At 39.8% G+C, this 26,630-nt stretch overlaps 1 protein-coding gene and 1 long non-coding RNA gene across 3 annotated transcripts in view; one reads left to right on the top strand and one right to left on the bottom strand.

Moving 5' to 3' along the window:
• LOC145444331 (E3 ubiquitin-protein ligase rnf213-alpha-like) overlaps nt 1–26,630 on the bottom strand; it is a 182,860-nt gene that overhangs the window by 117,015 nt on the left and 39,215 nt on the right. Inside the window, exons 1-8 of one of the 2 annotated variants that reach the window (XM_080322295.1) lie at nt 6,562–6,676; nt 6,374–6,504; nt 5,845–5,981; nt 5,570–5,626; nt 3,217–3,324; nt 3,061–3,147; nt 2,939–3,001; nt 2,464–2,544 (exon numbers count right to left, since the gene is read on the bottom strand). In XM_080322295.1, coding sequence (XP_080178421.1) covers nt 2,464–2,544; nt 2,939–3,001; nt 3,061–3,147; nt 3,217–3,324; nt 5,570–5,626; nt 5,845–5,981; nt 6,374–6,504; nt 6,562–6,576 — 679 coding nt within the window. In that variant the 5' untranslated portion in view covers nt 6,577–6,676. Of the gene's footprint in view, nt 1–2,463; nt 2,545–2,938; nt 3,002–3,060; nt 3,148–3,216; nt 3,325–5,569; nt 5,627–5,844; nt 5,982–6,373; nt 6,505–6,561; nt 6,677–15,507; nt 15,550–16,868; nt 16,956–19,693; nt 19,757–19,814; nt 19,902–19,970; nt 20,079–25,132; nt 25,196–26,630 lie in introns of those variants that run through there. The other variant, XM_080322294.1, reaches the window with a different exon arrangement.
• On the top strand, nt 318–23,928 carry LOC145444360 (uncharacterized). Its single transcript, XR_013916659.1, has 3 exons — nt 318–430; nt 20,924–21,951; nt 23,798–23,928. It is a non-coding gene; the product is annotated as an uncharacterized LOC145444360 (long non-coding RNA).

Below are 26,630 nucleotides of genomic sequence, written 5' to 3'. Positions count from 1 at the left end.
TAGGGGATGAATTACAAAAAAAGTTGCCAGAATTTGTTTTTAAGGTATAAGGCATGGGAAACGGACTGAAAACCTAGACTTTTTGAAAGTCGGTCAATTCTGAACAACCCTAGTGTATACGATATCATCAAAGCAAGTAGTTTGGCTTGTTTTAAATAACCTCATATATTATCTCCATGTCCTCACTATATAATCAAATATCAATATTGCGTTTTGGTTTAAAATCTCAATTTTATAAGTGCGGCCCGCGAATGGATTCATATGTTGAATGCGACCCGCGAGCTCAAAAGTTTGCCCACCCCTGTTTTAAACCTTTCCGTATTTTTTATTGGACTCAACATCTTAAATTGATGTTGTGATTTCATGGTTGTGTAATTGGCTTTTCCACTTAATTTAACTAATTAAGTTTCCTTTTCAATGAAAGGGCTGTGTAACAGATCCCTGTTATCATCCAACCATGAAATGTGTAAATCTCGTAACCGAGAGACATCCTGTTCTAGAGTAATTTGCCTCTAGTATAAAACTACTGATTCGAGAGAATCACGAGACTCATTTGCTAAACTGTACTTGTACCAACATCTGAAATATATTCGTATGTCTTGCGTACATCTGCGTCTTAAGAAGATCTCACCAGGATACAGGATTCCAGGTTAAGTAGTCAGCCAGCTAAACCTATATAATACTTTGGTTAGCTATACTTCTACTCCCAGGACCTTATACCCTGTATTTTGGCACTGCACATTTCCATGAGGGACTTCTTATTAGCAACATTTAATTTATTACAACTTCAGAGGTGGTCAAAGTAGTGACCACAGGTACTGTAGTAGAAGTGGAAGTAGTGTAACAAATTCCATATTTGACGCACTAGAATCAATTCAAACTCATTTCGCCAACTCTGAGATGAGTTATGGGATTTAGTAGTGCATTTTTGATCAATCAATGTTATACTGCCTGTCATGTATTCAAATTGTGGTATTGTTGCAATTTCCCCAAGAGGCTTCCATAAATACCAGTGTTTACCGTAATAAAAAACCGATTTATTGTCCTAAAATCGGGGGGGGGGGGGGTGCTTATTATACATGGTTACAACAAGCCTTGAAAAAAATCACCTTAAATTGAAATGAAACCTTTCTTCATGTTTGTATTAATCGTGCATCACATTAAGCCATCATACCCAGTAATTCGTATTTTCATTAGCGAGAAGCGTGTTGCCAATTGGCGTCTGCGCTGCACAACAGTGCGATCTCCTAATGAGTTGGTTTGCAGTTTGAACGCGAGCGATTTACATCATTGATTAGTGCACGCGCGCGCTAGGGCTCTTCAAAAATGACTTTTTTTCTCAAATCGTACTGGCTACTTGATAAAATTGTTAGGCTACCTAATTTAAGCCTACACACAAAATTTGGTTCAATTCCAGTCAGTAACCGCTTTGCTACAGGAGAAGAAAGTTTCTATTTATCATAAAAAAATAAACAACAAAAAATTTGAAAATTTCTGTTCACCCCATGAAAGTGTTAGGCTGTCTATAGAGACGATGCTGACCAAATTTGGTTCAATTCCAAGCGGTGGAAGCGGAGTTATTGCCGTCGAAAAATTTGGATTTGAATAAAATAGTATTTACGGTGACCGATTCTTTGTTTATTTATTATAGTTGTGCTCACCGTAAATACTATTTTATTCAAATCCAAATTTTTCGACGGCAATAACTCCGCTTCCACTGGTTGGAATTGAACAAAATTTGGTCAGCATCGTCTCTATAGACAGCCTAACACTTTCATGGGGTGAACAGAAAATTTTCAAATTTTTTATTATTCATTTTTATATAATAAATAGAAACTTTCTTCCCTGTAGCAAAGCGGTTACTGGCTCGAATTGAACCAAATTTTGTGTGTAGGCTTAAATTAGGTAACCTAACAATTTTATCAAGTAGCCAGTACGATTTGAGAAAAAAAGTCATTTTTGAAGAGCCCTAGCGCGCGCGTCAGTCCTTGCTCATTCATCGCGTCAGCGGCAAGCCTGAACAATCGCATATACAACACGCTATGTGCGTAAGATGTAATCGCTTGCCTAACACTACAATCGCACCTCCAAAACGCCTGGTGCGCACGACATAATCGTTTGCCTGAGCAATCGCATCTGTAATAGGCCTCGTGCGCATGATGTCGCTGGCCTGAACTATCAAGCCGCAGGCCTCGAAGGCTTCGGCTGCTATCTACTGTCGTTTTAGAGACAATGCCGTTAAGTGTATAATGATTAGCGATAGTTATGCCGTGATTGATCAACAGTGACCTGGCAAAACAGAATGCCATCGAATACTAAAACATAGCTATTCATGTACTGCGAATGCACGGTGCGTACTCTACATGGGTACATGCTTTGTCCCGGAATTTACACCCCATTTTAAGGCTGCATATTATACATGAGGAAGGACGTACTATGCTTGGAAAATTACGGTATAAGTACCAGTATGATCTGTCTTTTCTCCTTGACATGTAGCTGCTTTGTCCTGCTGCATGTTCTTCTCATCGTCATCAGGAATATTGTCTATGAAACCACAACATTTCCATGAGTGAATTTCAGATTTTGAATCACTTACTACCATCGAACTTCTACCTTTCAGTCATATTAAATCAAAACTTGCATCAATTGCATCCAACAATAACTTCCTATTGATAGATAATGTTTTTCGCTGAGATCAGTAGTGAATTAGCGGTAAAAATCAGTAATATGCTGATAAGTGATTCAAATTCTAAATTTCAGAAGCATTTTGTATTTGCGAAAACAGCTCAAGATTACCAAATTATCGTTGGCCATAATAAATACCAGTCTCTCAAAATGGTGACATGAAAATTAAATCAGAATAGTATATCAAATTGTACTCCAACAGGCTATAAGAAATTTTGCAACCAAAATATCTATTAGAAGAAGAAAAGCTCACAGTCGTTTTCGTTGAATGACACAGGTTCCGTAATGCTTTGTGGTATTTCACCAAACACCACATCTATGAAACACAATAAATTGTTCAAACTATAAAGAAGTGCACAACAAGACGAGTTAAACCTTTTTGTTGTTCGTTCCCTACAGACTCAGTTGTATGGTCTTCAGGTTTAGTCACGAGTTCATTCCGGTATGTGGGATGGTCAATCACTGATGTGAAGAAAAGAATATAAGTCTTGGTATCCTGCCATTAATATTAAACTCAGTCAGCTTTCAAACCTGGGGAATCTCCCATGATCGCATCTGGTTGGTAAGAGTGAGTCATCTTCATTTGTCTGTGATCGAATTCACTGACTGATGTTGCAGGTAATGAATGACCTTTTGGATCTAATAATGAAACAATTGTTGAGCTCTCACAATAGAAAAGATATCAGTACTGAAAGGCAACATCTCACTTGCCGATGACTAAAAAACGAATACATAGCAGCAAATTACCTGAACGTGGGCCATTGGTTGGCTGCTCTAACCTACATAATTTGTATTACGCAGGAAATCATGATACCACCAAAGGTGGTTAAAGTAGTAAAAAAATACGCAACTAGAAGTAGTCACGCCAAAATCTGCTACAGGTACGAGCAGAAATAGTGATTTTATAAGAAACCTTAAATTTCTTCAAATGGAAGTAGAATTGGTTGGCTTTGAATCTGCTCAAGTAAATAAATATAGTTTTGAAAAGCAGTCGTATAGATGCTCCCATGGTTTGTCCAAGTTTTGTGCCCCCTGCATTTCGTTTGTATTATAGATTTTGCACTGTGAACTTATCATTTGATATTTACAGCTTGTAGCCTACTTTATAGGCCTACCCTTGTAGACGGCCCATTGTCTGCTAATTGTGAATCAAAAAATGTCAATTCAATTCAATTCAATTTATTGCTATAATTTTGATCATTTCAATACACCACAAGACTGCGATACAATGAAAGATAAGGAAGGTGTCGGAATGACTCGGAGGAGTAGTCTTCGAAATCAGACATCCACCTGGCCTAGGTGATGTAAAAAAGGAGGCATGCACACTGAATAAAAGGTAATAGGTTGACATGGTGTTATGGTTAACGTACCGCAATATCCTAACTGAATCAAGACTGCTTGAGCATTGCGTGGTCCTTATATCAAAAAGTGCATTATGAAAAATTGTAATGTAGACAACATTGTCAGAATAAAGCAACACGGTTTGTCACCAGCAGTGTACGCACAACTTCAGTGTTGCCAACCAACAACTGTTGCTGTTGAACTTTATTGCTCCATTCTTGGCAAGCTACTTAGCAAGGACACATTTTCCACCCGAGAACGTAGGAAAGTATTTCTCGTTGTACTACAACAGTGGTTCCCAACCTTTTTCGACCCATCGCCCCTTTTCAAGGTCAGCACCGATCATCGCCCCCAAAATTTTGTGTACCGAAAATTGGGCAATTGGGCATACAAACTGTTATCACCGGCGGGTTGACTAAAAAAAAGGTCAAATTTTCGGCTCGATGTCTAATTTGACACACTTTTGTAACCATATTTCCGTGGATTGACTAAAAAAAAATAAAGGTCAGCCGTTTTGACGCGTCATCGGCCCCCTATCGTTCCCTTCGCTATGTTCGCCTCCCGTCGCCCCCTTTGTCCATTTTCGCCCCCCCCCCCCCTAGACCGCCAAATTGCCCCCTGGGGGGGGGGGGATATCGCCCACGTTGGGAACCACTGTACTACAAGAAATTTTCATCATTTCTACCATAATACGTGATGTAACTACTGCAATTCGAACATAGGGCCAGATTTCGGTAAAATTAAAGTTTTTTCATCCAAAACTTTGTCAGTTTTTCGGTCAAAAACGTTTTTCTGGCCAAACTACTTCGTAAGGACTGACAGTTCCAACCAGAATTGAAGAAAAGTAGTACAATTTTACCAGTATATGCGAAAACATCTAATTTGCATACGTGAGGTCAAAATTTGGTCAGAATTAAGTTTTTTTAGAAAAAAACAGTCAAAATTTTGATTTCCGTTTTTTACGTCAGAAAAATTCGCCCAAACAATAACATATCTCATTTTCATACGAAAGGTTACTATGACGTAGACTAGTGCTTATTGCTTTTGGAAAATTGTGCATAATTTCCACTACTTTTAACGTGGAATAATTCAAATAAACCTAATTTGATATTAGGTAATTAGGTAAAATCTTTTTGCACTTACGACAGCGCAATTGTCTCGCCACAAGCGGGATTGAATAAATATTAGCACACTATTATTACCACATAATCAAAAGTCTGGTTTTAAAGCGCTCGCAGTGGTAGACAATTATATATAATATAATACAAGCTGTACAACTGATCCCCGATCATTCATTGGCTATGCTTCGTCTTTGGTCTAATATGGCAGATATAGAGTTCTGAGACATGAAATTACCGCAGTGCGTAAATCCTGTTAGTTGTTCTTTGCATAGGCCTGCCATTGTAATTGTATTTTTAGTCGGTGAAGGTAGATTTATATTGGGTATTAGGTGATGATTTCTCATTGCAGACTTTTCAAAAACAGTCATCAGTCCAACATCACTTGTGACAAGATACGAGAGATACCATTACAAGAAGCTCACCCTTTATTGTTTCGATCTTGGTCCTTTTCTTTAGCTTGTCATCTTTCTGGGCGGGAGCTAAAGATAAGTAAATAACAAGAATTTTGAAAGCATGATATCATTTAGATAAATATTAGAAGAGTCGTGTAACATAAATTGAAAGCAGGCGAAGGGATGTTGACAATATGTGATGCTACTTCAAATTCAGTCAAGATACACACCATCAAAAAAATATGAAATGAAAAATGAATGAACATCAATATCATGATGAAAAATTCCATAAAAATATAACTCACTCTCTTCAACTTTTCGATTTTGCTTTTGCGCTGCGTGCTCAATTGACATGAATACATCAATTACCTCATCGAATCTTGCAGGCTCCGCCTTGGACTTCGCAAAGATTTTTGAATAAGCATCGTCCTCTAGACTCCAGCTTGAATCAAACAAATGGCGTACATACTTTATTTTATACACATACAATCTAGCCATATAAATTTAAAAAATTATAGAAAAAAGCTGAGGAACTTTAGATTTACCTTCAATTGCTCTTCTGATCAATTTTTGCGATCATTACACAGCTAATCGTAGTGATTACGAATCAGATATTAGCTCCCCTATCTATACTTGCGGATTATTTTTTATCAATCTTATTTATTAGCTATTCAAAACCGCGAACCGTTCAGGCATGTGCCTAGCGCCAAGTATCAATATGATCCATTTAAAAAATCACTTCTACATATATATACGGTAAGCCTATAATTTCGGTGTTACATATGATTATGATTAGCACATATTATTGTATGAACAAATTCAATGTTGACTTACTTGTCATCTGGCCATGTCAGTTGACACAAGTCAGCAAAAAATGCGATGCGCTTTTTCACTAATCGGTTATTCTTCCTAATCCAGCTATTTGCATTGGCACTCCTTTTTCTTGCATATACACTTTGAAGTGGCTTTATTTCAAAGACAAAGTGTCAAAGACAAAGTTAATCATAAAAAATGTAGACTACCTCGGTTCCCTTCATTATTTGCAAACAAGTGGAAGCGAAAGGGTGTATTGAAATGTCTTGATCTTGCTTGGTGTACAGAAACTCCAGCAATTTTTCAGGCCAATCCTCGAGTAGTCTAGAAATAATCGTATTTGAATTCAATTCAATTAAATTTATTGCCAATAATTTCATCATTCAATACACTACAAGACTGCGATACAACGAAGGTGCCGAAACAATTTGGAGTACCGTAATTTTCCATGTATAATGCGCAAAATTTTCAAGATTTTTTGCCCTAAAATCGGGGGGGGGGGGGGTGCGTATTACACATGGGAACAACAGGCTTGAAAAAATCTCCCTCGATAAAAAAACTTGAAATCACTCCTTTCTTCATGTTGGTTTCCAATAACCGTTGGCCTGGGCAATCGCATCTGTAATAGGCCTCGTGCGCAAGATGTCGTGTCGCTGGCCTAAACTATCGCGCCGCCGGCCTCGCAGGCTTTGCTGCTATCTACTTTCGTTTAGAGCAGGGGCGGGCAACATACGGCCCGCGAAGGGATTTTGTCCGGCCCGCGGACTGTTTTCTGTCTTACATGATAATGTGGCCCTCGGCCGCAGTCTGCTGAGATTCCCCACTACTTGCTTACTAGGTCCAATTTTGGTGACTGTATGTTATTATAATATGCCGGAGTGGAGCTTACGCGTAAGTTTGTCGAAGCAAGAAGACTTGCGTTATCGGCATTTACGATGTACTCAACCCTAATGTCGTTTGTGGCAATCATGGTGTTTGTCGACTATAATGGTCATTGGTCATTTACACCAGACTGGTAGCCTATTTCTTATTTTTGATTCCGTAATCGCCGACTTGTAGCACGGCACACTTCTAGGCTTTTGTAAGACTGCGCTTACGCAAGGGGTCGCCATCGCCAACTCAAAACGGGTCGCGGGCCATTTTTCGAATTTCGTAGAGGACGCGGTTGGCATGAATCCAATATCGAGATTAACTAGGCCACACAGTTGAACAACGACGCTATCTCGTCACCTACTACTACCTAGCCTCGCAGGCTTTGGCTGCTATCTACCATCGTTTAAAGACAATTCCGTTAATTGCATAATGATTAGCGATGGTTATGTCATGATTGTTGAACAGTGACATCGCAAAACAGAACGACATGTCGACATAGTATACTGAAACACAGCTATTTGTGTGCTGCAAATGCGGGGTGCGTACTATACATGGAGGCGTACTATACTTGGAAAATTACGGTAGTCTTCGAAATCAGACACCCAATTGGCCTAGGCGATGTATAAAAGGAGGCAAGCACACTGAATGAAAAGTAAAAGAATATAATAAGGACAGCTGACAAAAAAAGAGCAAGTGTCCTAGTCCGGTAAACTAGAGGGCTAACTAGTATTGATTCAGTGGAAATTTGTTTGTATTTCGATTTGAATGTAGACATGCTTGATGACTGTCGGGCCATTCCCAACCTGGACAACAAAAGTTGGAACCACCACATTCCCAAATCTTCTGAAATTTGGTACATGCATAGATGAGTTAATTTCGAACACAATAAAGTTTATTTGAGGAAAAATGATCCCCGGGATCAAAAGTTATGTCATTTTGAAAAATTGACGATTTTCTGCTCATTTCAGCTCTGCAGTGTTCAGGTTTATCAATGTAAAATTCAAAAAGGTGTAAACAGATGTTGGATTACAGTTGAGATTTGGCACTGGGTTTTCTGAGTAGCTAGTATATTGGTCTATATTCCCATGTGGTATTGAATGCCATGCGGTGTAGTGTTAGAGGTTAAATTGAGGCGAAACTTGGTCGAAGGTCTGAAATCGGTCAAGCGTTACACAATTTGGAATGCGAATTGAGCAAAACCTTATAAGTATATTCAAGCGAGTAGGGTATCATATGAAAGCTGGTTACAAAGACAATTTTCTATAGCTTTTTCATTTTGGTTTTTCGACTGTAAGGTGGGGAAATCGCAATCTCAAAAGTACACTGCATTTGTACATGGATATGCTTAAGTTTGGAATATGGTAAATCGATGGTTCCCATACTTTTTTGAATCAACACACCTTGTTAAGCTCAACTTATATTCATCACTACCCCTGAAGACTATATGTCAATTTCCAATAACTATTTGAAACCAAGAGCTGTTCCTTGGGTATATATTAATGAGAATAGCTACCCATTGCTCCTACCGTTTACCCGTCTGTTGCTAAATTTCTCGACTTTGACATTCAGAGTTATATTTTCAGCAGAAACTCTACCGATAGTGCTCTGAATTTCAAAGTAAGGAAATTCAATATAGGTGCGGCAGTAAGGGTGACCCAGGGGGTCGCCAACTCAAAACGGGTCGCAGGCCACTTTTCAGAATTCCTAGAGGCCGCGAGCTTCAATATCGAGATAAAAATAAGCAATGCCGGGGCCTCAGCCACGCAGTTTAGTAAACGCGTCTTGATAACTCTACGTCAGTACAACGCTGTGCTAACATGGGCGACAGGCATAGTTACCACAGAAGAAATAATATGTTATTGAAGAAATACAAATACAACAAAAATTATGATCATCCCTTTCATTCTATTTTGAACTATGAGCTGCGCACGATACCTGACAAAACTTTTCAGCAACTAAAGCACGAATGGCCAAACGGACGGGTAAACGGCGGGAGCAATGGGTAGCTACTCTCGTTAATATATACCCAAGGAACAGCTCTTGGTTTCAAATAGGTTGTTGGAAATTGACATATAGTCTTCAGGGGTAGTGATGAATATAAGTTGAGCTTAGCAAGGTGTGTTGAGTCAAAAAAGTATGAGAACCATCGGTTTACCATATTCCAAACTTAAGCATATCCATGTACAAATGCAGTGTACTTTTGAGATTGCGATTTCCCCACCTTACAGTCGAAAAACCATAATGAGAAAGCTATGGAAAATTGTCTTTGTAACCAGCTTTCAAATGATACCCTACTCGCTTGAATATACTTATAAGGTTTTGCTCAATTCGCATTCTAAATTGTGTAACGCTTGACCGATTTCAGACCATCGACCAAGTTTCGCCTCAATTTAACCTCTAACACTACACCGTATGGCATTCAATACCACATGGGAATATAGACCAATATACTAGCTACTCAGAAAACCCAGTGCCAAATCTCAACTGTAATCCAACATCTGTTTACACCTTTTTGAATTTTACATTGATAAACCTGAACGCTGCAGAGCTGAAATGAGCAGAAAATCGTCAATTTTTCAAAATGACATAACTTTTGACCCCGGGGATCAATTTTCCTCAAATAAACTTTATTGTGTTCGAAATTAACTCATCTATGCATGTACCAAATTTCAGAAGATTTGGGAATGTGGTGGTTCCAACTTTTGTTGTCCAGGTTGGGAATGGCCCTGTCGGATAGCCGGCAAGATACTGTTCCACAAATCAGGTCCTGCATATTTGATAGAGCGATGATATTTTTCGCCTACCACATGGCAGTGTGTCACACACTGGACACACGTGTGTCTTACTTATGCACTTTTGATGCAGAGGTAAAGAAGTCATTGAAGTTTCTGGCGCAGTGGCCGCAGTGGAACTAATACATAATTGTGGAAATTTCTAAGTTTCCGCATATCTTTTATGTTTAGGACACCGAATCTTTTTAGCAGTGATTTGTTGGACACACATCTTGGTCGCTTTGGGGCCCTGGCTATGATAAGGAGGACCTGATGCCATAATTTTTGCAGTGGCGTCAGTGCGGTAACACTGCCCCAACAGATGATGCCATATTGTAACTTTGATTGGAACAATGATTTAACGAGTAACAGAAGGATCCAGGCTGGCATGCAGTCTCCAAGGCTGTAGAACGGACCATAGTCTGAATGTGACTCTCTCTGGACATGTACGAGTCCAGTAAGACCCCTGAGATATTTCGCATTTTCCTAGTTGGAAATAGGTGGACCAGCGATGTTACCGGTTAGTTTTTTCTGAGATTATGACTAATAACTGGGATTTCGCTGCGATGACGCAAAGATTATTACGGGCCGTGCACTCATGGTCTTTGTGTATTTGGCCACTAGTCACGGCACCCAACTTAGCCGTAGATGATGAGTGAGAGAGGAGGTGAGTATCATCAGCGAACAGTGTGGTACTCAATGAGGTGGATTCAAAAATGTCGTTGACATATAATGTAGAGAGAACTGGCTCAAGCACTGAGCCTTGGGGTACACGACAGGTAACCAGTTAAGGCAGGGGCGGGCAACTTCTCAGGTCGGCGGGCCGGATATGAGGAAATAAAGTACGCGGCGGGCCGGATAACAAAATTGATACATTAAGCACGTATTTATCCACCTATACAAGGAATAAATTGTATTTGATGTAAACTTTTAGTTTAAGCGAATAGCCCAAAAACAGTATTTAATGGATATATTAGCCTAATGTTCCTAAATAGCTGTGGAACTAGTTGAAGTCAATCATACATCCGGGGTCAATCAAAATTGTTAGCAAGTTCTTTGAACTTGGATAGCGCAGTGATAACCATAAGCGCCTGCCGCAAGACTCCGCGTCGGCGTTTTTCTGGGCTCCTTTTTCTCTGCGTCGCTGTGCTTCCGTCAACAAAAAAGCCCAGAAAAACACCCGATGAAAGAGCGCACTCACAGGGAAGGGAAGGAGCCACAGAGAGCAGCGGAATAGAAACAAAACATCAAAGAAAGAACTGTGACAACGGGCACTAGGTCGAGGTGGATGGCAGTTTAAGAGACCGCAGCTGCAACCGCAACTGGTCATCCGGGCGTAGAAACCCTTAGTAAAGACTGCACGTGAACATCAATTATGTTGGAACGCAGCCTTGTCTTGTTAATGTTTATGGTTGGAAATGTTTGCTCGCAAATGCATGTATTGTAGATCCGAACAGAACATAAGTAGCTTCATGATCATCACTCTCGGGTTGGTAAACTTGGATTCATTCTGTGACGCATAGAATTTGTCAATAATTTCATATTATAATTTCACTTTCAGGGCGGAAACTCTCTGCGGGCCGTATGTTGCCCGCCCCTGAGTTAAGGGGAGGACGAGATTTTGGAGATTGAAACCATTTGTTGACATTCAGTGAGGTAGCTTTTCATGAACTCAAGTTGTGGGCCACGAAATCCGTAACACACTAATTTTGAAAGAAGAATATTATGATCTGCATCAGTGGTTCCCAACCTTTTTGGATGTCGGAGTCGCATTTCAAACTTCAGAGTATGTAAAAAACCTCCAGTAGGCTACTTATAACGAATATTTATAGATAGCGATCCTACACCTCGATCTCGCCATCCAGGTAATTCGAAAGTTGCACGTAGACTTCTATGGATTCTATATCGGTTATTTTAGCATTGATAGACGCTGATTGGCGAGTGCTACACATTGAAATAAACTGAAAATGCATACCATTACTACAGTATACTATTATGTGATGTCGTTTTGTGGATAGCTCTTTATACATTCCAGCAATTGGTGCGTAAAATTGCGAGGGATTATACGCTGGGTAATTTTGGACTTATTGCAATTTATTCTTGACTATGAGCAATTATTTTTATGTCAAAATTTACATACACAAAGGTTTATGACCAGCAGAATCTAAGATATATCCTTGTCTGACAGGTATACATCCATGCGCTTGACGCTAGTCAGCAAGAATTCTCTCTCCAGGCCTTCAGAAGTGGCCTTGGACGGCTTTAGACATAACTAATATCCCTCATTATAGCATCCATATACAGAAATTGGCTGTAACTATTCATAGAAACAAACAACAACTGTCGTCTATTATATTTTTGTGGCATATAAAGAGGTCAATCAGAGCCGCAAGAAAGCTACCTTGGTTGGATATAGGGTTGGATTATCCGGTTAACGGTTAACCGCCGGTATTTTTAATATCTGATATCTGGATATAATTCTGCCGGTTAACCGGATAAATGAGTATCGTTGCTTATGCCTTTTACACCTATTAGTAAGCTTCAATAAGCCGTATTCAGTGTTGCGCGCGGCCTATTAGCGAGAAGCGTGTTGCCAATTAGCGAGATGCTGCGTCTGCACAATGTAACGAGACGCGATCCCCTGCTGAGAAGATCGTTAAACTAGGTCATTGATTGCCGCGCGGTCGGCAATCGTCTCTAGCCTGATTTATCTCGTCTTCAACTAGCCTATAGTTCCATTGGCTTGAATAATCGCATCTGCAATAGGCCCTGTGCACTGTGCAGTGTTCACACTATTCCATCGCTGGCCTGCACAGTGCACAATCGCATCTGAATTGGCTTGATGCTCACGATATTATCGCTGACCTACACAATCGCATCTGCAATAGGCCTACGAAATATATCATCGCTGGCCTAACCATCGCGTGTCGGGCGTAGCATGCGTTGGCCCCTATCCCTCGATGGCTTGGTGACGATATGCCGTTAAGTGTATTCTGATTAGCGATTGTGGGAGTGACATCGCGAAATTGAATGACATCAAATGTTCGCAAACATGTGCGTGTGTGTGCGTGCAAGCATAATTGATTTCCGCTGATACTTAGTCCGAAAAAAATCGAACCCCCCTTCCCTTAATTTTCGGCTGGCTACGTGCCTGATCACGTGAATTTCTCACGGAGGAACTAGAGCGAGGTATCATGTCGGCATCACTTCCAGTATCAGCTACTCGTCCTACTAGTACTCCAAACCTAAACACAAGAATGGTCAAATGGAATATAAAGTCGTTGAAGTTTCTGGGAAACGACGTGCCAACCTTTAGACTCTCTACGACGCGCTGCTTACTATTCAGCCCACTTCTGTGGAAGCTGAATAAGCATTCAATGCATGTGGACTCTTTGTTAGAAAATTCCGGTCCCGGCTACAGGCTGCCACAATTGATGCATTACGCTTTATAAATAAGGATGGCGTTGCAGAAGCAGTGGACACTAAATTTGCGTGGTTATTCTTGTATTCGCTCGTACTGCGCGTGTACGTATAGGTCTACTCGACATTAACAGTAATGATTTTGCGATCAGTTTTTCATGCAGACCTCGTGAAATCGATTGTCCCACTTAGCAGTTATTATCCGGTTAACCGGTTAGATAAATTCCAAATATCCGGATAGTGATAATTATTGATATCCGAACTAACCCTAGTCGTAGTACTGTTAGGAGGGCATGTGAGGTAAAGTGTTTGTTGCGGAAGTTAAATTGGAGAGCACAAATTACAGAGATTTTGGCGAGATATGAAGACAGGCAGGACAGGACCAACTTTTCGAAGATAATCCCAATACACGGAAAAACAGATAACGGTCTGTAGTTGTCAACATTAGTTCTAATCCCAGCTTTGTGTATCGGGACCACTCTGGCTGTTATTAGATAGCTGGGATAGATACCGTTTGCCATCATGAAGTTGTAAAAAATGAGCAATAAAATACCCAATTTTCAGGCTGATTGGAGCTGGAATGATGATTAGAAATGCCACAGATCTACTTCGATATCTTTCATAATTTTGAAAACAGTATAGATCAGGGGTCGGGAACCTTTTTCGTCAAAAGAGCTGTATGGGCCTTATACTTGCAATTGTAATTCTATAATGATTTCAAGTGACTGTTACGTCACAATTGAAGTCTCGTGACGTTATGGTAGCACTAAATCGAAATTCACTACTTTCTGAGTTTGTACCATATTTTCTGCATATTCAGTATAATGTAATGTTATATCGCCTGCAACTCCGCACTAATCAAGCTGGTTGCTTGGCATTTGAGCATGTTAAACAACAAAAACGACAGTAGACCATGGGACATTTAGCTAACATAGCGTGAGGGCCATGGCATTTAAGATGTACTGTACATTTTAGTGCAAAACCCATATTTGTAGTGTAGACACCCACAAACGTGTGAGTCTGCCGTTTTTTCCTCAGTAACACAGTTTTAAAGTTAAGCGGCTTTCCAAGGAATAAGTACAGTTCAATCACTTCCTCTAAACAGGGATAAAAACTTCAGCGATTGAGAATATTGTTAACTGATACCAATTGGCTAATATTGTTTCTCAATTCTCGGCATTTTCAGCGCTAACATGATGTTGCGCAACAAGCATATATTTTAACGGCAGTGTGAGCAGGCTACCTAGTAAATTGGAATGTGGATGTAAATAGAATACGTAACTGGGAATGTCACCTCCAAGGAAGCTTATCTCGCACTGATGATCAGGAAGACAATGTGGCTAGATTCTCATACAGGTGTTGCCACGTCTCCTTTTCCCTATGATTCATCGCAATTCAAGATTCCAAGGGTGCAACATTGGTATTATAGTGAATATGATATTGACATTGTATTTGCCACTATGAAAACTTCGTATCGAACTACTTCGTATTGAACTTGACAGATTAGATTTGTCCGATGCATAACCCTTAATAACTCGAAGATACCGTACTTCACATATTATAGAAAACATATTATATTGCACGGAAGAGCGATTATTATCAGCAGCATGTATTTGGCATAAATTTTAAGATTTTGAAAAGGGGTTTCTGATATCACAACGCCATAAAATATGTCACTGTTTTAACCTCATATAAATACTTGACTACAACAAGAATAATGATTCCAGTTGCTATGAAAATTTATCAAAACTTGCATCAATATTGATGAATAAGAATCGGATAATCAGAGAAGTCAGAGGTTACCGTTCCCGACCCCTGGTATGGATAGAATACGACATAGAATATGCACACTACTCAAATCAAATAGATAGTGTTACAAAAATGTAAATTAAGATACTTGCCCTATTTCTGCAGGCCAGACCAGTTTGACCATTACTTCCAAGTTGTGTCTATACTTTATTAGGAGATCAGAGGATTGTCCTCCGAATGCTTCCAACGGCCCATCATCATTCGAGTCTGAGCTCGAACCTATTCGCGAACATAACACACAATCAAGATTTTCATGTGCAAAAAATTTATAACAAAACTCACCCGAGAGAGTTCTATCGATATGGGAAACTGTTGGATCTTTTGCTAAAATTAATCCCAAAATTTTGGTTATAAAAACGAGTTGCTTTTTCTGTATTGCCAATACAATAAAAAGCATCAAATTATGACATGGATAATACAGTAAATTTTCTCACATGTAAAGAATATGATTAAATAAAATCCAAGTAAATATGTCTAATAACTATAAACAAGAACAGTCTGGTAGCAGAAAGGAGAAAAATCCAATGCAATGTTCTTGATAAAGAAACTAAATTTGGAACAGTTTATAAATTTCAAACCTTTAATGTATAATGTATGTTCAATTTCTGAACATTTGGATCGATAGAGATTCAATAATCCTACATCTGTAATATGTTGAATAATGTTGAATAATTACAGTGCTACAGAACTGTGATACGGCCAGCCAACCTGTTACACAATCTTTCACCTCAGGTGATCTAACATGGATGGTTTCGGAGTTTAATTTGTATTCATCAGATTCATCTGAAATTTATCAGCAAACAAATGTTTTATTTCACCATTTTGATTAGTTGGTCAAACAAACACATTCTACTATTGTAATGGCCGATAAAACCTCCATTGTGCATATCTTTCTTCCCGTTATATTCACACTCTTTGGAACAAACGACTGGAACATCATAAAACAATTGACGAAACAGACTTATATGATTCAATTGCCATACTAGAATTCAAACACACAGGTCTCCTAATCTATAATTGTAACTAAATCAGCGATACTGGAGACGAGCGGATTTACAATTTTCATATCCAAATCTGGTAATGACTGAAATTTGATCAATAGCAACATGAAAATAGAAAATAATTAGAATGTCATGACCAAGTCCAACCTGACCAACACCGTTAAACCAGTTTTTAAAATCCATGCTCATTGCTTATCTCTGGGAGATTTAAGCAGTCACAAAGTTAACATATGCTTCTTTGTCCAGTAAGATGACAATGAAGATTGCTGCACATTTCTATAAGGGACTTCTCATAAGTAAGATGTGATTTATTCTGATCTAAATTTCCACTACTGCTGTAGTTTTCAGAGGGTGTCAAAGCAATAGGTACTGTCGTAGAAGTGGAAGTACCGTCATAAATTCTACTACTTCTACAATTATATATCCCCAAATCTGAACTGTTAAGCCGAAGTGGAAGTAGTTGAACTAATTCTAGATTTGACGAACTAGCATCAATTCAAACTCATTTCCCCCATTCTTTAGATGAGTTACGGGATTCGCTGATGCCTTTTTCATCAACCAATTGTATACCACCTGACATGTATTTGCATTGCGGTATTGTTGCAATTTATTCAAGGGGCTTCGATAAATAGCTATAAGTACCTGTACCAGCATTCTCTGTCTTTTCCCCTTGACATGTAGCTGCATTGTCCTGCTGCACGTTCTTCTCATCATCATCAAGAACATCGTCTATAAAACCACAGCATTTCTATCAGTGAAGTTCGAATTTCGAATCCCTTACCGCCAGCTACAATGAGTTTTGAGATGAAATTCTACTCTTCAGTCATATTAGAACAAAAGTTGCATGAATTGCATCAAACAATAACTTCCTTGATAAATTATATTTTTCGCTAAAATCAGTAGTACTTCGGCAGTAAAAATCAGTAACATGGTGATAGGCAGGCCGTGTTATTTTTGGCATGCCACAGTAGCTTACTTTTGGCAATTTTGGCATCGCCATGAATTCATATTTATATACTGGAATTAATCATGTAAAACACTTCAGTTTGGTCTTTCTTATGAAACGGAAGTCACAAAACATGCAGTATCCACAATGTGCCAACAAACCGCAAGATCATGAGTGACCTTAATAATCAATATTATATTATAACAAATTATCCACCTGGCAAAGAAAAACTAGGAAAGGACTGAATGTATATATGTATGTATGGTACATATAGATCTGAAGGCCTTTGGCACCATGTCTGTTCATTGATAAAACTATGTCCCTTGCAAAATGTGACGAAATGAACATGCAGACATCTTTCAATTGCAAGTTAAAGGGAAATGAAATATGGTATAATGCACATTGAGATAAATGCAGCCTGCGAGGCGGCTGCATGATATGACAAAATACATGAGCATTGACAAAAGGAAAATACCTAAGAATCGCGCTAAATTTTAAAATTAGGGCCCTCTATCACAGATTTCGAAATATGCTGATTACTACTTTGGCGTGCAGAGATCATCTAGATCAGTGGTTCCCAAACGGTGGAGAATTCCATGGTTTCTGGTGAGGAATAGACGCATTTGTTCAAAATTATATAGAGGAAAGTCTACATATTCACGGACAGACATGATCAATTACCGTACCAGTTAACTGCTGTGGAATGTGTGTATCGAAAATTATATTGCGTGTTGTTCACAAAATCTCATTTTTACCTCTGGATGGCCAATGATGTCGTCACGACTAGTTTGACGTGAACTAACGGTTTCGCGAAATTTTGAGCGTTACTGGTATCGGTTCACAATACGTCTTATGTTGCAGTTATGAGTGATTGTCTTGTGTACTGGCATGAGGCCTGGTCGTGTGTCTTGTGTAGTCAAACCAGCAAATAGCTGCTCTGTGATGAGAAAAGTGCTGGATAGTGGAGGGGGTTGGGTAGTGCTGGGGCGAGCTCGGAGTTTTATTTTAAATGGATACCATTTTTTCAAAAAAAAAATAGCACTGGGTGCGCGATTTAATATTCCGAATATCTGATTATTGGGTACCCTTTCCCCACGAAAATACTAGGAACTTATAGAAATGGAGACTTCGGCGTCGACCATTACTGCGCCACGAAGCACCAATGCATGTGAAGTTATAGGACATGTAACATGCAACTCCGAGAAGTGTGCCAGAACTATCAGCAACGAGAAGACCTTGGCCGAGATAGAATGCCCTTGTGGTGACCCAAGACTTCGATATATATACAATATACATATATGTTAATTGGCTAAATGGCTGGCGCCGAATGTTCCTGTCCTAGCGATCTGAACCCCACAGGGAAAAATTATTTGCCAGTAAAGTAATACCAATTTGAAATCGTGTGTGCCTTCTAGTTTTGGCGATTTCCATATCTCTTAACATAGCAGATCTAGGAGGTCACGAAATAGCACAATGTAACGAAGTCAATATACCAACGGGTCCGCCCGAAGATGTTTAATTCTTATTTAGGGGTCCTAACTTTTCTAACACACCTCACTCAGCTCTACCGGTAAATCTGATTACGTGAGCTGAGAGGGTCTAAAAAATTGATAGCAAAATATATGTAATTCCCGATCATATTGGCCGATTCAAACACGAATTATATAAATTTTCTGCGCTGCCCGCGTTTAGTCGAAGTGAGGCGACGCACTAAACAGCAGACCCATGTAGCTGATCAGTTGCAGGGGAAAAGCGTACAGGCTCAGCGGGGCTGAGGGGTTTCTGGGGGCGCAAAACCTACGATTTTTTCGGGCAGGGCTCAGTCAGTCAGTTTATTAATACTTTCATCATTTCAACACACCTCCTAACTGCGATACAATGAAAAGATAGGAAGGTGTCGAAACAACTTGGAGTAGTCTTTGAGATCAGAAACCCACCTTGGCTGACAAAGAGCTGTTATGATCCTGGTGGGGAATGAAGGCTCGGAATAAATCTGAAGTGGGGAATGAAGACAAAAAGGTTGGGAACCACTGATCTAGATCCTAATCGCTGGATATCATCATATTTCCTAATCACTAGACTGAGCAATCCACAGATTGGCCGTAAATCCGGATTTACTCGCTGAAATTTTTGGCCTTTTCATTTGCCTTTCATGGACCCCTTGGATAGTGTTCTACAGCCCTGCCGAAAGATTCACCTATTAATTCTGCTTTACAGATTTGTTTTGTCACTTCATACAAACCCGTGACAATTCTTGTTGCAATATTTATCAAAATCTTTCATAAAAATCTTAATTTTCAAAAACCCTATTTTTGGCACTTTAAATTTTTTTATTTTTGGCAGTTCTGGCATTTGGTCCCCGAAATGCCAAAAATAACATGGCCTGGTCATAGGTGATTAAAATTCCAAATTTCAGAAGCATTTTGTATTTGTGACAACAGATAAAAATTAGGTAATTTTACTTCAACAGGCTATAAGAGATTTCGCAACCAAAATATATTTTAAACGAAGAAAAGCTCACAGTCAGTTTCATTGAATGACGAAGGTTCCGTGCAGATTCGTGGCATTCCACAAATCACCTCATCTATAAAACACAATAATTGTTCAAACTACAAAGAAGTGGACAACAAGACGAGTCAAACCTTTTTGTTGTTCGTTCCTTACATACTCATTTGTATGGTTTTCAGGTTTAGTCACGAGTTTATCCCGGTATGTGGAAAAGTCAGTCCCTGATGTGAAGAAAAGAATATAACTCTGGGTATCCTGCCATTGATTTTAAACTCATTCAACTTTCAAACCTGTGGAATCTCCCATGATCACAGCTGGTTGGTAAGAGTGAGTCATAGTAATTCCTGTGTGGTCGACTTCACTGACTGATGTTGCAGGTAAAGAATGGTCTGTAGGATCTGATAATGAAACAAATGTTCAGCGTTCAACATAAAAATATATCAGTATTGAAAGGCAATATCTCACTAGCTAATGACTAAAAAAAACAATACATAACAACAAATTACGTGAGGCATGGGTCGGCCGCTCTAATCTGTAAGTATCACCAAAATGATCAAAAATTTTGTAAGTAATTTGTATTACGCAAAAATCAGTGATACCACCTGCGGGGGTCGAAGTAGCCAAGAAATCTACTCAACTAGAAGTAAAAGTAGCCACAACAAAATCTACTCCAAGTACGAGAATTACTAATGACGTTATAAACAACCTAATTGTACTTCAAGTGGAAGTAGAATTTGTTGACTTTGAATCTGCTCAAGTAAGTAGCTGTGAAAAGCAGTCCGTCAAAAATGAAAATGAGCTCTGCGGAAGGTGCAGAGAAATGGGTTCAATCTGTTACAACCATATTTATGCAGTATAAGAGTTCGACCTCTTTTGACATGTTTGGCGGTTTTGACACTTCTTGGAAATTGTAACATCCACCGTAATTTTCCATGTATAATGCGCAAAATTTTACTGAATTTTTGCCCTAAAATAGGGAAGTGCGTATTATACATGGGTACAACAAACCTTGAAAAAAATCCCTCGATAAAGAACTGTTAAGCAGAAGTGGAAGTCTTTTAACTATTTCCATATTTGACGCACTGGAATCAATTCAAACTCATGTCCCCAACCCTTAGAGAAGTTATGGGATTGGGTGATGCCTTTTTCATCAATCAATTTTATACTGCCTGTCGTGTATTTACATCACGATATCGGTGCAATTTCTCAAGAGTCTTCAATAAATAGATGTACTGTCGGTGAGCCCTGCTATCACCCAACCATGAAATGTGTATATCTCGTAACCGAGAGACATCCTGTTCTAGAGTAATTTGCCTCTAGTATAAAACTACTGATTCTCTCGTATCAAGAGACTCATTTGCTAAACCTACTTGTAACAACGTCTGAAATATATGCGTATATCGGCGTCTTAAGAAGATCTCACCAGGATACAGTACAGGACTCCAGGTTAAGTAGTCAGCCAGCTAAACCTATAATACTTTGGTTAGCTATACTTCTACTCACCAGGACACACACCTTTGTATTACTGCAGTACCAGACATGGGGTAATCGTGATTAGTAATCGTAATCGATTACAATGATTACAGCATTTCCAAGTAATCGTAATCGCAATCGATTATATTCGAAAAAAATCCGAAGTAATCGTAATCGTAATCACCTATTTCACATATCTAATCGATTTCTTTGTGGAAGAACGATTACTTTTTATTTGTGCAAGGGCCATGACATAGACTGAACATTCATGAAACGTTATTGATAGCAGAGACGTCGGATTTTCGAATGCCACTGCTCATTATTGTGTCACATGTATTACCTTTGGCAGGATAATAATCACCTCTATGCCTACCGTAATTTTCCAAGTATAGTACGCCCCCATTTATATTACGCACCCCTAAAATAGCATGTTAATTCTGGGGGAAAAGCCTGTACCCATGTATAGTACGCACCCTGCATTTCAGTACAGTTCCGTTCAGTAGTTCCGATTTCGTATACAATGTCATTCTGTTTCGCGATGTCACTCTTGAACAATCATTACACAACGATCGCTAATCATTATACAATTAGCGGGATTGTCTTAAAACGATAGTAGATAGCAGCCAAAGCCTGCGAGGCGGCGGCGCGATAGTTCAGGCTAGCGACACGATATCTTGAGCACGAGGAGACCTTTTACAGATGCGATTGCTAATCATCATACAATTAACGGTATTGTCTCTAAACGATAGTAGATAGCAGCCAAAGCCTGCGAGGCCGGCGGCGAGTTAGTTTAGACCAGTGGTTCTTAACCTTTTTTCCTCCAGCGCCCCCTTTCAAAAATTATCGTGCTCCAGCACCCCCCAACCTCATATTGTAAGGAATGTAGTAAAGACAATGACTAAGAGAGAGGGCCGTAACAGCACTTCGTAAATCCCCCTAAAATTGATTGCCTTGCGCACCCGAAGCGTGATAAACCAAACTTCTGAGGGCTTCGCCCCCAAGAGCGCCGTAACGTGATTTTGTGTGGCCTGGTCGCCCTAAGGTACCAAAATTTTCTATAATGCATGAATGAATAGGTGGCAATTACATATATAAGTCGCTATAAACTTTTTATCCTCCCAGCCCACGTAATCAGATTTACCAGTAGCGCTGAGTGAGCTGTTGTATGAGTAAATAACAGGCACGTAATCATTAATTAAACATATTCGGGCGTGCCCGTAGGTACAATTAATTCGTGACCAGGGCCGTAACAGCACTTTGTCAGCCGCCCCTCTCCCAAAAAAACGTTGGTCGTGGGCCACCCATCGAGTGATAAGCCAGACTTCCGGGGGGGTTCGCCCCCAGACCCTCCTTCGGTTATCTGCTATTTGCTGATACTAGTCATCTACATTGGGTGTCCGTGCACTGAGCCAGCTAATCACGCCCAGACGCGCGAAGCGCAAAAAATTTCAATAATTAATGATTGAATTGGTCAATATGATCGGGAATTGCATGTATATTGATATCAATTTTTATCGTCTCTCTGCTCACGTAAACAGATTTACCGGTAGAGCTGAGTGATGTCTGATTGCAAAGGCAGGACCCCTCAATAATAACTATGCATCTTCGGGCGTATACCCGTTGGCAGGAACGAAACGGCACTTCGTCAGGCCCCCCGAAAAAACTTGGGTCTTGGTCTCCCATACTGAGATAAACCGACCGCCCCCCATCACGTTGTTCGCTTTAGCCACGAAATAAGCTGTACTGTTTAGCGAGCCAGTGCGAAGTGCGAAAGCCTTCGGTAATTCATGATAAAATCGGTCAGTAAGATCGGGAATTGCATATATATTGCAATCAATTTCTTGTCCTCTCTGCTCATGTTACCAGATTTACCGTTAGAGCTGAGTGAGGTGCAATGTTCCTTCTAAGCTGCGCACGTGCCCAGTGCTGACACGATCTCTGCGCAGTGCGCACAGAAAATCTACGTTGCGCACAACAAATCCGAAGTTATGACCTTATTTTAGTCGTTACGCACTGTTGTCCAAAGGTCTGCGCAGTGAGTTGTTGAGTGTGTGCAGACTCGTCAAAACGTAGAACGAACATTGTGAGGTGTCTTGGAAACTGTAGGGCCCGTAACTAATAATTAAACATAATCGGGCGGGCAAACCCGTTGGTATGACTTTGTTGCATGATGTTATTTTGTAAACTCCTGTCTGCTATATCAAAAAATATAGAATCGCCCAACAGGAATATCTAGCTTTAGATATCCCTGTCGCCCGAACGTACTAAACTAAAAGACGCACACGATTTCAAATTGGGATTTCTCCACTAGCATGTAATTTTTCCCTGCCAGATGGAATTCGTCTTCTGGGGTTCAGATTACCAAGACAGGAAGGAACATTCGGTGCCAGTCAGTTAGGCGCCCTTGGACAATTAAACTTATATGTAGAAGTTTTCGGTGTTAATTTGCTCTGAATACTCATTAGCGATATGTCCTACCACCATATCATCTACTGCGACGCCATTCTCTCCAGCGCCCCCCATACCGCCCCCTTGAGCCCAGCGCCCCCCATATCGTCCCCAGAGCGTTTCCGCCCCCTTCAAAATCGCCAGAGCCCCTTGGGGGGCGCTGGAGGCAAGGTTAAGAACCACTGGTTTAGACCAGCGAACCGACATCTTGCGCACGATGCCTATTACAGATGCAATTGCGCCTAGGCCAACGGTTATGTCATGCGCAACAAGTCTGTTGGAGATGCGATTGATTACGCAAGCGATTCTATCTTGCGCACATGGCCTCTTGTATAAATTGGCCACATGGCCACTGTATGTATAAATTGCATATGCGATTGTTCGGGCCTGTCGTTGACGCGATGAATTGGCACGAATTGCCTCGCGCGAGTGTCTATTAGCGACCTAATTTCGCTCGCTTACAAACGGCAAACTAACTCAGCAAGAGATCGCGTGCTTTTGCACACGACTCTCGTTAATTGACAACACGCTTCCCACTGATTACTACGCCAGATGGCTGAAAGTGATGCGCGATTGAAAACAAACATGAAGATAGGTGTGATTTCAAGTTTTTTTATCGAGAGAGATTTTTTCAAGGCTTGTTGTACCCATGTATAATACGCTCCCCCTATTTTAGGGTGAACAATCGTGAAAATTTTGCGGATTTCTACATCAAAGCATTAAAACCAATGGCTGCTGATAAAATATGATAACCGAGCCGTTATTTGCCGTTACTTGTGTAACCGCAGCTCGAAATATCTGTATTAAATGAATTGTGGGCAGAATAGTATGTTTATTTTATCCTATTGTCATACGGCCCTACTGGAATCGGGCACCAATCGCTATTTCACAATTCCATACTCCGCATTTAGATCTGCCACTATAACCATCCGCTTATACACCATGTTAGTGTGGGTTGCAGCTAGAACCAGGACCGAAACAGCATTCCGCCAGTCCCAAAACGGTGTTCTTGGCCCCCCTAGGGTGATTAATAAAACTTATGGCAGCCGAAGTCCCCCAGACCCCCCATTTTATGACCGGGCTTTTCGCCACAACTGTAAGAAACGTTTTGATGCGATGTGTATTTGCTGTCAAGTCGCGCCAAGCGCGATATTTTAGGGCACGTAATTTATAACTAATAGATCTTCGGTCGGTCCCGTTGCTAATATTACTTTATTGTATGTTGTTAATTCGTGATATGTAGTCAAATGATATTACAGTCACCCAAAAGTAGCAGACTATAAGAAAACTAAACGAAAGCCTTTCATGAGAAGCACCCAGAAATAGTCATTTCTGCACGGGGCGCAACATTTTCTTCAGTGTGTGCCCTGGGTGGCATTTGTATTGTCGGGCTCCGATTGAGAAGACAGGACTATTCGTCGCGACCATCCAAATTAAATCAACAAATATTATCAAATTTTACTTCAACAGACTATAAGAAATTTCACAACCAAGATATATATTATTATATATTAGAAGAACAAAAGCTCACAGTCAGTTTCGTTGAATGACAGAGGTTCCGAAGTGGTTTGCGGTGTTTCATCAAGCACCTCATCTATGAAACATAATTATTGTTCAAACTACAAATAAATGAACAAGACAAGTCAAACCTTTTTGTTGTTCGTTCCCTACAATAAATCATATTCGCTAGGAAGGTGTGACGATTAGGACTGTTCACTGGCTACTTGATAAAATTGTTGGGTTGCTTGAAAAAACGTTGCACACTAATTTTGGCTCAATTCTAACCTATCAAAGCCTTGCTATATCAGAAGAGTTTGGAATTCATTTGATAAAAATGAATATAAAATTTTACTGGCCAACTGAGTTGGATCAATTGTAATCTGTAATTGAGCTAAATGTATTTAATTACATTTGTTCATGTAATTGTAATAGCAATTTGATCAAAATTTTGCTAATTACAATTTCAATTACAGTATATTGTTATTGAGACCTGACAAGCACAACATAAAATAATTGGCATATGATGGCATATAATCTCTTTAAACTTCGACAAGGAATTTGGTGGATCCATTCGCGGAAGCTCTAGAGCCCTAGGGCCTAGACCAGGGGTTTCGAACTCAAATGTGTTTGCGGGTTAATTTCCTAGTTTTTGATGACGCAGCAGCCGCAGTATCAATAATAGGGGTATTCAATGTATAATTTCTAAGTAGGCATTATTTGACGGGACGTTGCAGACAGGCATTCCACAAACATCGTGAAAATGTAATTCACTATTGTACTATTCACGCTTGGCACGAAAAAATAATATTTTCAAAAATGTCGATAGAATTGTTTTTGTGCTGGGCATAATATGTCAAAATAATGAGTTATAGACACCATGCGAGACAAATGCATCATGGCACCATAAAAAACTGCCGCATTATAATATTACAGCTAGCGCACATTTGACGTGCCGTGGTAGAAACAGTAGAATATTTTAGAATTTGCCAAATATTGATCCGATATCAGAGCATTTGAGCAGTGTAGCCTTATCCGGGTTTCTGGCATAGTCCCGATAAGTAGGCTATTGTTAATTTCATTGCCAAAGTCAAATTAAATCAGCGTAAGATTTGCCCTCGATTGGAACATATCAATAACAACTCAATGGAATCATCCCCAAAAATTGTCGTCAAAGTCTAAAAATTGGCATTCTTCTGAATAATTGCTCGAGGCAATTGGCGGCTATTTTATAGTGGTCATATTGCCTTGGCGAGATTTAATTTGAATGTCCGTAATCAGTACATCACCAGCTTTTGAATAGGACCAGACATATCAAAATTGGATCGCCCGTTATAGGACTACCAATTGTGCTGCTTCAGGCACTTACGGGCGCAGCTTTTTGTGATTTACCGCTATGCTGCCCTCGGCAGATTAACATTGTATACGACTTCGGATCACGATACTGGATCTCAACTACGGTTGTGCAGTTCTTACTTCTTAGATTGGCTAACTAACCAGACTACTGTATATTATATAACATTTTATCTGAC

Source organism: Botryllus schlosseri, chromosome 8, assembly GCF_051294905.1.
Source record: "Botryllus schlosseri isolate E-star chromosome 8, Bs_hap1, whole genome shotgun sequence".
In the NCBI taxonomy this organism is placed as follows: Eukaryota; Metazoa; Chordata; class Ascidiacea; order Stolidobranchia; family Styelidae; genus Botryllus; species Botryllus schlosseri.
Note: the sequence above shows the minus strand (reverse complement) of the source record. Positions and strands in the feature narration are given on the sequence as shown.